Genomic DNA, 12,232 nt, shown 5'->3' with positions numbered 1-12,232 from the left:
TGTGCAGTGACAGGAGGGGACAGGCTGCGTGTGTGTGTGTGTGCAGTGACAGGAGGGGACAGGCTGCGTGTGTGTGTGTGTGCAGTGAAAGGAGGGGACAGGCTGCGTGTGTGTGTGTGCAGTGACAGGAGGGGACAGGCTGCGTGTGTGTGCAGTGACAGGAGGGGACAGGCTGCGTGGGTGTGCAGTGACAGGAGGGGACAGGCTGCGTGTGTGTGCAGTGACAGGAGGGGACAGGCTGCGTGTGTGTGTGCAGTGACAGGAGGGGACAGGCTGCGTGTGTGTGCAGTGACAGGAGGGGACAGGCTGCGTGTGTGTGTGTGTGCAGTGACAGGAGGGGACAGGCTGCGTGTGTGTGTGTGCAGTGACAGGAGGGGACAGGCTGCGTGTGTGTGTGTGTGCAGTGACAGGAGGGGACAGGCTGCGTGTGTGTGTGTGCAGTGACAGGAGGAGACAGGCTGTGTGCTGAGGGAGGAGAGGTACTCACACATACAGGACAGAGCGTGACGTGGGAGGAGAGGTACTCACACATACAGGACAGAGCGTGACGTGGGAGGAGAGGTACTCACACATACAGGACAGAGCGTGCTGTGGGAGGAGAGGTACTCACACATACAGGACAGAGCGTGCTGTGGGAGGAGAGGTACTCGCACATACAGGACAGAGCGTGCTGTGGGATGAGAGGTACTCACACATACAGGACAGAGCGTGCTGTGGGAGGAGAGGTACTCACACATACAGGACAGAGCGTGACGTGCTGTGGGAGGAGAGGTACTCACACATACAGGACAAAGCGTGCTGTGGGAGGAGAGGTACTCACACATGCAGGACAGAGCGTGCTGTGGGAGGAGAGGTACTCACACATACAAGACAGAGCGTGCTGTGGGAGGAGAGGTACTCACACATACAGGACAGAGCGTGCTGTGGGATGAGAGGTACTCACACATACAAGACAGAGCGTGACGTGGGAGGAGAGGTACTCACACATACAGGACAGAGCGTGCTGTGGGATGAGAGGTACTCACACATACAGGACAGAGCGTGACGTGGGAGGAGAGGTACTCACACATACAGGACAGAGCGTGCTGTGGGAGGAGAGGTACTCACACATACAGGACAGAGCGTGACGTGCTGTGGGAGGAGAGGTACTCACACATACAGGACAGAGCGTGCTGTGGGAGGAGAGGTACTCACACATACAGGACAGAGCGTGCTGTGGGAGGAGAGGTACTCACACATACAGGACAGAGCGTGCTGTGGGAGGAGAGATACTCACACATACAGGACAGAGCGTGACGTGGGAGGAGAGGTACTCACACATACAGGACAGAGCGTGACGTGCTGCGGGAGGAGAGGTACTCACACATTCAGGACAGAGCGTGCTGTGGGAGGAGAGGTACTCACACATACAGGACAGAGCGTGCTGTGGGAGGAGAGGTACTCACACATACAGGACAGAGCGTGACGTGCTGTGGGAGGAGAGGTACTCACACATGCAGGACAGAGCGTGCTGTGGGAGGAGAGGTACTCACACATACAAGACAGAGCGTGACGTGGGAGGAGAGGTACTCACACATACAGGACAGAGCGTGCTGTGGGAGGAGGTACTCACACATACAGGACAGAGCGTGCTGTGGGATGAGAGGTACTCACACATACAGGACAGAGTGTGCTGTGGGAGGAGAGGTACTCACATATACAGGACAGAGCGTGCTGTGGGAGGAGAGGTACTCACACATACAGGGGAGAGCGTACTGTGGGAGGAGAGGTACTCACACATACAGGACAGAGCGTGCTGTGGGAGGAGAGATACTCACACATACAGGACAGAGCGTGCTGTGGGAGGAGAGGTACTCACACATACAGGACAGAGCGTGCTGTGGGAGGGGAGCTACTCACACATACAGGACAGAGCGTGCTGTGGGAGGAGAGGTACTCACACATACAGGACAGAGCGTGCTGTGGGAGGAGAGGTACTCACACATACAGGACAGAGCGTGACGTGCTGTGGGAGGAGAGGTACTCACACATACAGGACAGAGCGTGCTGTGGGAGGAGAGGTACTCACACATACAGGACAGAGCGTGCTGTGGGAGGAGAGATACTCACACATACAGGACAGAGCGTGCTGTGGGAGGAGAGATACTCACACATACAGGACAGAGCGTGACGTGCTGTGGGAGGAGAGGTACTCACACATACAGGACAGAGCGTGCAGTGGGAGGAGAGGTACTCACACATACAGGACAGAGCGTGCTGTGGGAGGAGAGGTACTCACATATACAGGATAGAGCGTGCTGTGGGAGGAGAGGTACTCACACATACAGGACAGAGCGTGCTGTGGGAGGAGAGGTACTCACACATACAGGACAGAGCGTGCTGTGGGAGGAGAGATACTCACACATACAGGACAGAGCGTGACGTGCTGTGGGAGGAGAGGTACTCACACATACAGGACAGAGCGTGCAGTGGGAGGAGGTACTCACACATACAGGACAGAGCGTGCTGTGGGAGGAGAGATACTCACACATACAGGACAGAGCGTGACGTGCTGTGGGAGGAGAGGTACTCACACATACAGGACAGAGCGTGCTGTGGGAGGAGAGGTACTCACACATACAGGACAGAGTGTGCTGTGGGAGGAGAGGTACTCACACATACAGGACAGAGCGTGCTGTGGGAGGAGAGGTACTCACACATATAGGACAGAGCGTTCTGTGGGAGGAGAGGTACTCACACATACAGGACAGAGCGTGCTGTGGGAGGAGAGGTACTCACACATACAGGACAGAGCGTGCTGTGGGAGGAGAGGTACTCACACATACAGGACAGAGCGTGCTGTGGGAGGAGAGGTACTCACACATACAGGACAGAGCGTGCTGTGGGAGGAGAGGTACTCACACATACAGGGGAGAGCGTGCTGTGGGAGGAGAGGTACTCACACATACAGGACAGAGCGTGCAGTGGGAGGAGAGGAACTCACACATACAGGGGAGAGCGTGCTGTGGGAGGAGAGGTACTCGCACATACAGGACAGAGCGTGACGTGCTGTGGGAGGAGAGGTACTCACACATACAGGACAGAGCGTGACGTGCTGTGGGAGGAGGTACTCACACATACAGGACAGAGCGTGCTGTGGGAGGAGAGGTACTCACACATACAGGACAGAGCGTGCTGTGGGAGCAGAGGTACTCACACATACAGGACAGAGCGTGCTGTGGGAGGAGAGGTACTCACACATACAGGACAGAGCGTGACGTGCTGTGGGAGGAGAGGTACTCACACATACAGGACAAAGCGTGCTGTGGGAGGAGAGGTACTCACACATGCAGGACAGAGCGTGCTGTGGGAGGAGAGGTACTCACACATACAAGACAGAGCGTGCTGTGGGAGGAGAGGTACTCACACATACAGGACAGAGCGTGCTGTGGGATGAGAGGTACTCACACATACAAGACAGAGCGTGACGTGGGAGGAGAGGTACTCACACATACAGGACAGAGCGTGCTGTGGGATGAGAGGTACTCACACATACAGGACAGAGCGTGCTGTGGGAGGGGAGCTACTCACACATACAGGACAGAGCGTGCTGTGGGAGGAGAGGTACTCACACATGCAGGACAGAGCGTGCTGTGGGAGGAGAGGTACTCACACATACAAGACAGAGCGTGACGTGGGAGGAGAGGTACTCACACATACAGGACAGAGCGTGCTGTGGGAGGAGAGGTACTCACACATACAGGACAGAGCGTGCTGTGGGAGGAGAGGTACTCACACATACAGGACAGAGCGTGCTGTGGGAGGAGAGGTACTCACACATACAGGACAGAGCGTGCTGTGGGATGAGAGGTACTCACACATACAGGACAGAGCGTGCTGTGGGAGGGGAGCTACTCACACATACAGGACAGAGCGTGCTGTGGGAGGAGAGGTACTCACACATACAGGACAGAGCGTGCTGTGGGAGGAGAGGTACTCACACATACAGGACAGAGCGTGACGTGCTGTGGGAGGAGAGGTACTCACACATACAGGACAGAGCGTGCAGTGGGAGGAGGTACTCACACATACAGGACAGAGCGTGCTGTGGGAGGAGAGATACTCACACATACAGGACAGAGCGTGACGTGCTGTGGGAGGAGAGGTACTCACACATACAGGACAGAGCGTGCTGTGGGAGGAGAGGTACTCACACATACAGGACAGAGCGTGCTGTGGGAGCAGAGGTACTCACACATACAGGACAGAGCGTGCTGTGGGAGGAGAGATACTCACACATACAGGACAGAGCGTGACGTGCTGTGGGAGGAGAGGTACTCACACATACAGGACAGAGCGTGCTGTGGGAGGAGAGGTACTCACACATACAGGACAGAGCGTGCTGTGGGAGCAGAGATACTCACACATACAGGACAGAGCGTGACGTGCTGTGGGAGGAGGTACTCACACATACAGGACAGAGCGTGCTGTGGGAGGAGAGGTACTCACACATACAGGACAGAGCGTGCTGTGGGAGGAGAGGTACTCACACATACAGGACAGAGCGTGACGTGCTGTGGGAGGAGGTACTCACACATACAGGACAGAGCGTGCTGTGGGAGGAGAGGTACTCACACATACAGGACAGAGCGTGCTGTGGGAGCAGAGGTACTCACACATACAGGACAGAGCGTGCTGTGGGAGGAGAGGTACTCACACATACAGGACAGAGCGTGCTGTGGGAGGAGAGGTACTCACACATACAGGACAGAGCGTGCTGTGGGAGGAGAGGTACTCACACATACAGGACAGAGCGTGCTGTGGGAGGAGAGGTACTCACACATACAGGACAGAGCGTGACGTGGGAGGAGAGGTACTCACACATACAGGACAGAGCGTGCTGTGGGAGGAGAGGTACTCACACATACAGGACAAAGCGTGCTGTGGGAGGAGAGGTACTCACATACAGGGGAGAGCGTGACGTGCTGTGGGAGGAGAGGTACTCACACATACAGGACAGAGCGTGACGTGGGAGGAGAGGTACTCACACATACAAGACAGAGCGTGACGTGGGAGGAGAGGTACTCACACATACAGGACAGAGCGTGCTGTGGGATGAGAGATACTCACACATGCAGGACAGAGCGTGCTGTGGGAGGAGAGGTACTCACACATACAGGACAGAGCGTGACGTGGGAGGAGAGATACTCACACATGCAGGACAGAGCGTGCTGTGGGAGGAGAGGTACTCACACATACAAGACAGAGCGTGCTGTGGGAGGAGAGGTACTCACACATACAGGACAGAGCGTGACGTGGGAGGAGAGGTACTCACACATACAGGACAGAGCGTGACGTGGGAGGAGAGATACTCACACATGCAGGACAGAGCGTGCTGTGGGAGGAGAGGTACTCACACATACAAGACAGAGCGTGCTGTGGGAGGAGAGGTACTCACACATACAAGACAGAGCGTGCTGTGGGAGGAGAGGTACTCACACATACAGGACAGAGCGTGCTGTGGGAGGAGAGGTACTCACACATACCGGACAGAGCGTGACGTGCTGTGGGAGGAGAGGTACTCACACATACAGGACAGAGCGTGCTGTGGGAGGAGAGGTACTCACACATACAGGACAGAGCGTGCTGTGGGAGGAGAGGTAGTCACACATACAGGACAGAGCGTGCTGTGGGAGGAGAGGTACTCACACATGCAGGGGAGAGCGTGCTGTGGGAGGAGAGGTACTCACACATACAGGGGAGAGCGTGGCGTGCTGTGGGAGGAGAGGTACTCACACATACAGGACAGAGCGTGCTGTGGGAGGAGAGGTACTCACACATACAGGACAGAGAGTGCTGTGGGAGGAGAGGTACTCACACATACAGGACAGAGCGTGCTGTGGGAGGAGAGGTACTCACACATACAGGACAGAGCGTGCTGTGGGAGGAGAGGTACTCACACATACAGGGGAGAGCGTGACGTGCTGTGGGAGGAGAGGTACTCATACATGCAGGGGAGAGCGTGCTGTGGGAGGAGAGGTACTCACACATACAGGACAGAGCGTGACGTGCTGTGGGAGGAGGTACTCACACATACAGGACAGAGCGTGCTGTGGGAGGAGAGGTACTCACACATACAGGACAGAGCGTGCTGTGGGAGGAGAGGTACTCACACATACAGGACAGAGCGTGACGTGCTGTGGGAGGAGAGGTACTAACACATGCAGGACAAAGCGTGACGTGGGAGGAGAGGTACTCACACATACAGGACAGAGCGTGCTGTGGGAGGAGAGGTACTCACACATACAGGACAGAGCGTGCTGTAGGAGGAGAGGTACTCACACATACAGGACAGAGCGTGCTGTGGGAGGAGAGGTACTCACACATACAGGACAGAGCGTGCTGTGGGAGGAGAGGTACTCACACATACAGGGGAGAGCGTGCTGTGGGAGGAGAGGTACTCACACATACAGGGGAGAGCGTGGCGTGCTGTGGGAGGAGAGGTACTCACACATACAGGACAGAGTGTGCTGTGGGAGGAGAGGTACTCACACATACAGGACAGAGCGTGCGGTGGGAGGAGAGGTACTCACACATACAGGACAGAGCGTGCTGTGGGAGGAGAGGTACTCACACATACAGGACAGAGCGTGCGGTGGGAGGAGAGGTACTCACACATACAGGACAGAGCGTGCTGTGGGAGGAGAGGTACTCACACATACAGGACAGAGCGTGACGTGCTGTGGGAGGAGAGGTACTCACACATACAGGACAGAGCGTGCTGTGGGAGGAGAGGTACTCACACATACAGGACAGAGCGTGCTGTGGGAGGAGAGGTACTCACACATACAGGACAGAGCGTGCTGTGGGAGGAGAGGTACTCACACATACAGGACAGAGCGTGACGTGGGAGGAGAGGTACTCACACATACAGGACAGAGCGTGACGTGCTGTGGGAGGAGAGATACTCACACATACAGGACAGAGCGTGACGTGGGAGGAGAGGTACTCACACATACAGGGGAGAGCGTGACGTGCTGTGGGAGGAGAGGTACTCACACATACAGGGGAGAGCGTGCTGTGGGAGGAGAGGTACTCGCACATACAGGACAGAGCGTGCTGTGGGAGGAGAGATACTCACACATACAGGACAGAGCGTGATGTGCTGTGGGAGGAGGTACTCACACATACAGGACAGAGCGTGACGTGCTGTGGGAGGAGAGGTACTCACACATACAGGGGAGAGCGTGACGTGCTGTGGGAGGAGAGGTACTCACACATACAGGACAGAGCGTGCTGTGGGAGGAGAGGTACTCACACATACAGGACAAAGCGTGCTGTGGGAGGAGAGGTACTCACACATACAGGACAAAGCGTGACGTGGGAGGAGAGGTACTCACACATACAGGACAGAGCGTGCTGTGGGAGGAGAGGTACTCACACATACAGGACAGAGCGTGATGTGGGAGGAGAGGTACTCACACATACAGGACAGAGCGTGCTGTGGGAGGAGAGGTACTCACACATACAGGACAAAGCGTGACGTGGGAGGAGAGGTACTCACACATACAGGACAGAGCGTGCTGTGGGAGGAGAGGTACTCACACATACAGGACAGAGCGTGCTGTGGGAGGAGAGGTACTCACACATACAGGACAGAGCGTGACGTGGGAGGAGAGATACTCACACATACAGGACAGAGCGTGCTGTGGGAGGAGAGGTACTCACACATACAGGACAGAGCGTGATGTGGGAGGAGAGATACTCACACATACAGGACAGAGCGTGCTGTGGGAGGAGAGATACTCACACATACAGGACAGAGCGTGACGTGGGAGGAGAGGTACTCACACATACAGGACAGAGCGTGACGTGGGAGGAGAGGTACTCACACATACAGGACAGAGCGTGCTGTGGGAGGAGAGGTACTCACACATACAGGACAGAGCGTGCTGTGGGAGGAGAGGTACTCACACATACAGGACAGAGCGTGCTGTGGGAGGAGAGGTACTCACACATACAGGACAGAGCGTGCTGTGGGAGGAGAGGTACTCACACATACAGGACAGAGCGTGCTGTGGGAGGAGAGGTACTCACACATACAGGACAAAGCGTGCTGTGGGAGGAGAGGTACTCACACATACAGGACAGAGCGTGCTGTGGGAGGAGAGGTACTCACACATACAGGACAGAGAGTGCTGTGGGAGGAGGTACTCACACATACAGGACAGAGCGTGCTGTGGGAGGAGAGGTACTCACACATACAGGACAGAGCGTGCTGTGGGAGGAGAGGTACTCACACATACAGGACAGAGCGTGCTGTGGGAGGAGAGGTACTCACACATACAGGACAGAGCGTGCTGTGGGAGGAGAGGTACTCAGACATACAGGACAGAGCGTGATGTGGGAGGAGAGGTACTCACACATACAGGACAGAGCGTGCTGTGGGAGGAGAGATACTCACACATACAGGACAGAGCGTGCTGTGGGAGGAGAGGTACTCACACATACAGGACAGAGCGTGCTGTGGGAGGAGAGGTACTCACACATACAGGACAGAGCGTGCTGTGGGAGGAGAGGTACTCACACATACAGGACAGAGCGTGACGTGCTGTGGGAGGAGAGGTACTCACACATACAGGGGAGAGCGTGCTGTGGGAGGAGGTACTCACACATACAGGACAGAGCGTGCTGTGGGAGGAGAGATACTCACACATACAGGACAGAGCGTGACGTGCTGTGGGAGGAGGTACTCACACATACAGGACAGAGCGTGCTGTGGGAGGAGAGGTACTCACACATACAGGACAAAGCGTGACGTGGGAGGAGAGGTACTCACACATACCGGACAGAGCGTGCTGTGGGAGGAGAGGTACTCACACATATAGGACAGAGCGTGACGTGGGAGGAGAGGTACTCACACATACAGGACAGAGCGTGCTGTGGGAGGAGAGGTACTCACACATACAGGATAGAGCGTGACGTGCTGTGGGAGGAGAGGTACTCACACATACAGGACAGAGCGTGACGTGCTGTGGGAGGAGAGGTACTCACACATACAGGACAGAGCGTGCTGTGGGAGGAGAGGTACTCACACATACAGGACAGAGCGTGCTGTGGGAGGAGAGGTACTCACACATACAGGACAGAGCGTGCTGTGGGAGGAGAGGTACTCACACATACAGGACAGAGCGTGACGTGCTGTGGGAGGAGAGGTACTCACACATACAGGACAGAGCGTGCTGTGGGAGGAGAGCTACTCACACATACAGGACAGAGCGTGCTGTGGGAGGAGAGGTACTCACACATACAGGACAGAGCGTGACGTGCTGTGGGAGGAGAGGTACTCACACATACAGGACAGAGCGTGCTGTGGGAGGAGAGGTACTCACACATACAGGACAGAGCGTGACGTGCTGCGGGAGGAGAGGTACTCACACATACAGGACAGAGCGTGCTGTGGGAGGAGAGGTACTCACACATACAGGACAGAGCGTGCTGTGGGAGGAGAGGTACTCACACATACAGGACAGAGCGTGACGTGCTGTGGGAGGAGAGGTACTCACACATACAGGACAGAGCGTGCTGTGGGAGGAGAGGTACTCGCACATACAGGACAGAGCGTGCTGTGGGAGGAGAGGTACTCACACATACAGGACAGAGCGTGCTGTGGGAGGAGAGGTACTCACACATACAGGGGAGAGCGTGCTGTGGGAGGAGAGGTACTCACACATACAGGACAGAGCGTGACGTGGGAGGAGAGGTACTCACACATACAGGACAAAGCGTGCTGTGGGAGGAGAGGTACTCACACATACAGGACAGAGCGTGCTGTGGGAGGAGAGGTACTCACACATACAGGACAGAGCGTGCTGTGGGAGGAGAGTTACTCACACATACAGGACAGAGCGTGCTGTGGGAGGAGAGGTACTCACACATACAGGACAGAGCGTGCTGTGGGAGGAGAGGTACTCACACATACAGGACAGAGCGTGCTGTGGGAGGAGAGGTACTCACACATACAGGACAGAGCGTGCTGTGGGAGGAGAGGTACTCACACATACAGGACAGAGCGTGCTGTGGGAGGAGAGGTACTCACACATACAGGACAGAGCGTGCTGTGGGAGGAGAGATACTCACACATACAGGACAGAGCGTGCTGTGGGAGGAGAGGTACTCACACATACAGGGGAGAGCGTGCTGTGGGAGGAGAGGTACTCACACATACAGGACAGAGCGTGCTGTGGGAGGAGAGGTACTCGCACATACAGGACAGAGCGTGCTGTGGGAGGAGAGGTACTCACACATACAGGACAGAGCGTGCTGTGGGAGGAGAGGTACTCACACATACAGGGGAGAGCGTGCTGTGGGAGGAGAGGTACTCACACATACAGGACAGAGCGTGACGTGGGAGGAGAGGTACTCACACATACAGGACAGAGCGTGACGTGCTGTGGGAGGAGAGGTACTCACACATACAGGACAAAGCGTGCTGTGGGAGGAGAGGTACTCACACATACAGGACAGAGTGTGCTGTGGGAGGAGAGGTACTCACACATACAGGACAGAGCGTGCTGTGGGAGGAGAGGTACTCACACATACAGGACAGAGCGTGCTGTGGGAGGAGAGGTACTCACACATACAGGACAGAGCGTGCTGTGGGAGGAGAGGTACTCACACATACAGGACAGAGCGTGCTGTGGGAGGAGAGGTACTCACACATACAGGACAGAGCGTGCTGTGGGAGGAGAGGTACTCACACATACAGGACAGAGCGTGCTGTGGGAGGAGAGGTACTCACACATACAGGACAGAGCGTGACGTGCTGTGGGAGGAGAGGTACTCACACATACAGGGGAGAGCGTGCTGTGGGAGGAGAGGTACTCACACATACAGGACAGAGCGTGCTGTGGGAGGAGAGGTACTCACACATACAGGACAGAGCGTGCTGTGGGAGGAGAGGTACTCACACATACAGGACAGAGCGTGACGTGCTGTGGGAGGAGAGGTACTCACACATACAGGACAGAGCGTGCTGTGGGAGGAGAGGTACTCACACATACAAGACAGAGCGTGCTGTGGGAGGAGAGGTACTCACACATACAGGACAGAGCGTGACGTGGGAGGAGAGGTACTCACACATACAGGACAGAGCGTGCTGTGGGAGGAGGTACTCACACATACAGGACAGAGCGTGCTGTGGGAGGAGAGGTACTCACACATACAGGACAGAGCGTGCTGTGGGAGGAGAGGTACTCACACATACAGGACAGAGCGTGCTGTGGGAGGAGAGGTACTCACACATACAGGACAGAGCGTGCTGTGGGAGGAGAGGTACTCACACATACAGGGGAGAGCGTGGCGTGCTGTGGGAGGAGAGGTACTCACACATACAGGACAGAGCGTGCTGTGGGAGGAGAGGTACTCACACATACAGGGGAGAGCGTGCTGTGGGAGGAGAGGTACTCACACAAAGAGGACGATTCCCATATTGGACATTGCATAGGCCAGGCCCAGAATCCCACTGCCCATGATGGCATTGCTCAGGTTAAATACCGACATCCCAAATGAGGTCTTCCCTTCAAACTGTGCAGGAGGGAGAGAGGGGGCGTGAGGCAGACACAGGGCGAGCCTCTCACACGCGCACAGAACAGCACAAAGTGTGTTCAAGGGCAGAGAACACAAGGTTTCCTTTCAGAAATCTGGTGAGAGTTTGGTAAATAAAACTCACTAGTGGAGAGGCATCAAAGGGCGAGCAAATAGGGTCGGCCCGGTGCTCTATTTTCTGCTTGCTTGGACTGGTCTTGTTATTGAGGTACGGGGCGGTCTTAGTGAGGTGTGGGGGATAGTCTGGTTATTGAGGTACGGGCGGTCTTAGTGAGGTGTGGGGGATAGTCTTCTTATTGAGGTACGGAGCGGTCTTAGTGAGGTGTGGGGGATAGTCTTGTTATTGAGGTACGGAGCGTTCTTAGTGAGGTGTGGGGGATAGTCTTGTTATTGAGGTACGGGGCGGTCTTAGTGAGGTGTGGGGGATAGTCTTGTTATTGAGGTATGGGGCGGTCTTAGTGAGGTGTGGGTGGGATAGTCTTGTTATTGAGGTACGGGGCGGTCTTAGTGAGGTGGGGGGGGATAGTCTTGTTATTGAGGTATGGGGCGGTCTTAGTGAGGTGTGGGGGATAGTCTTGTTATTGAGGTACGGGGCGGTGTTAGTGAGGTGTGGGGGATAGTCTTCTTATTGAGGTACGGAGCGGTC

The 12,232-nt window shown here is 55.9% G+C and overlaps 1 protein-coding gene across 7 annotated transcripts in view; it reads right to left on the bottom strand.

Annotated features, from left to right (window-relative positions):
• The window catches only part of LOC142471873 (sodium-coupled neutral amino acid transporter 3-like), a 167,409-nt gene that overhangs the window by 43,054 nt on the left and 112,123 nt on the right, over positions 1-12,232 (bottom strand). For all 7 annotated transcript variants that reach the window (XM_075578286.1, XM_075578288.1, XM_075578289.1 and 4 more), the window contains one exon: positions 11,450-11,565. In XM_075578286.1, the coding sequence (XP_075434401.1) occupies positions 11,450-11,565 (116 nt within the window). The remainder of the gene's footprint in view (positions 1-11,449; positions 11,566-12,232) is intronic.

Source organism: Ascaphus truei, chromosome 21, assembly GCF_040206685.1.
Source record: "Ascaphus truei isolate aAscTru1 chromosome 21, aAscTru1.hap1, whole genome shotgun sequence".
NCBI lineage: Eukaryota > Metazoa > Chordata > Amphibia > Anura > Ascaphidae > Ascaphus > Ascaphus truei.
Note: the sequence above shows the minus strand (reverse complement) of the source record. Positions and strands in the feature narration are given on the sequence as shown.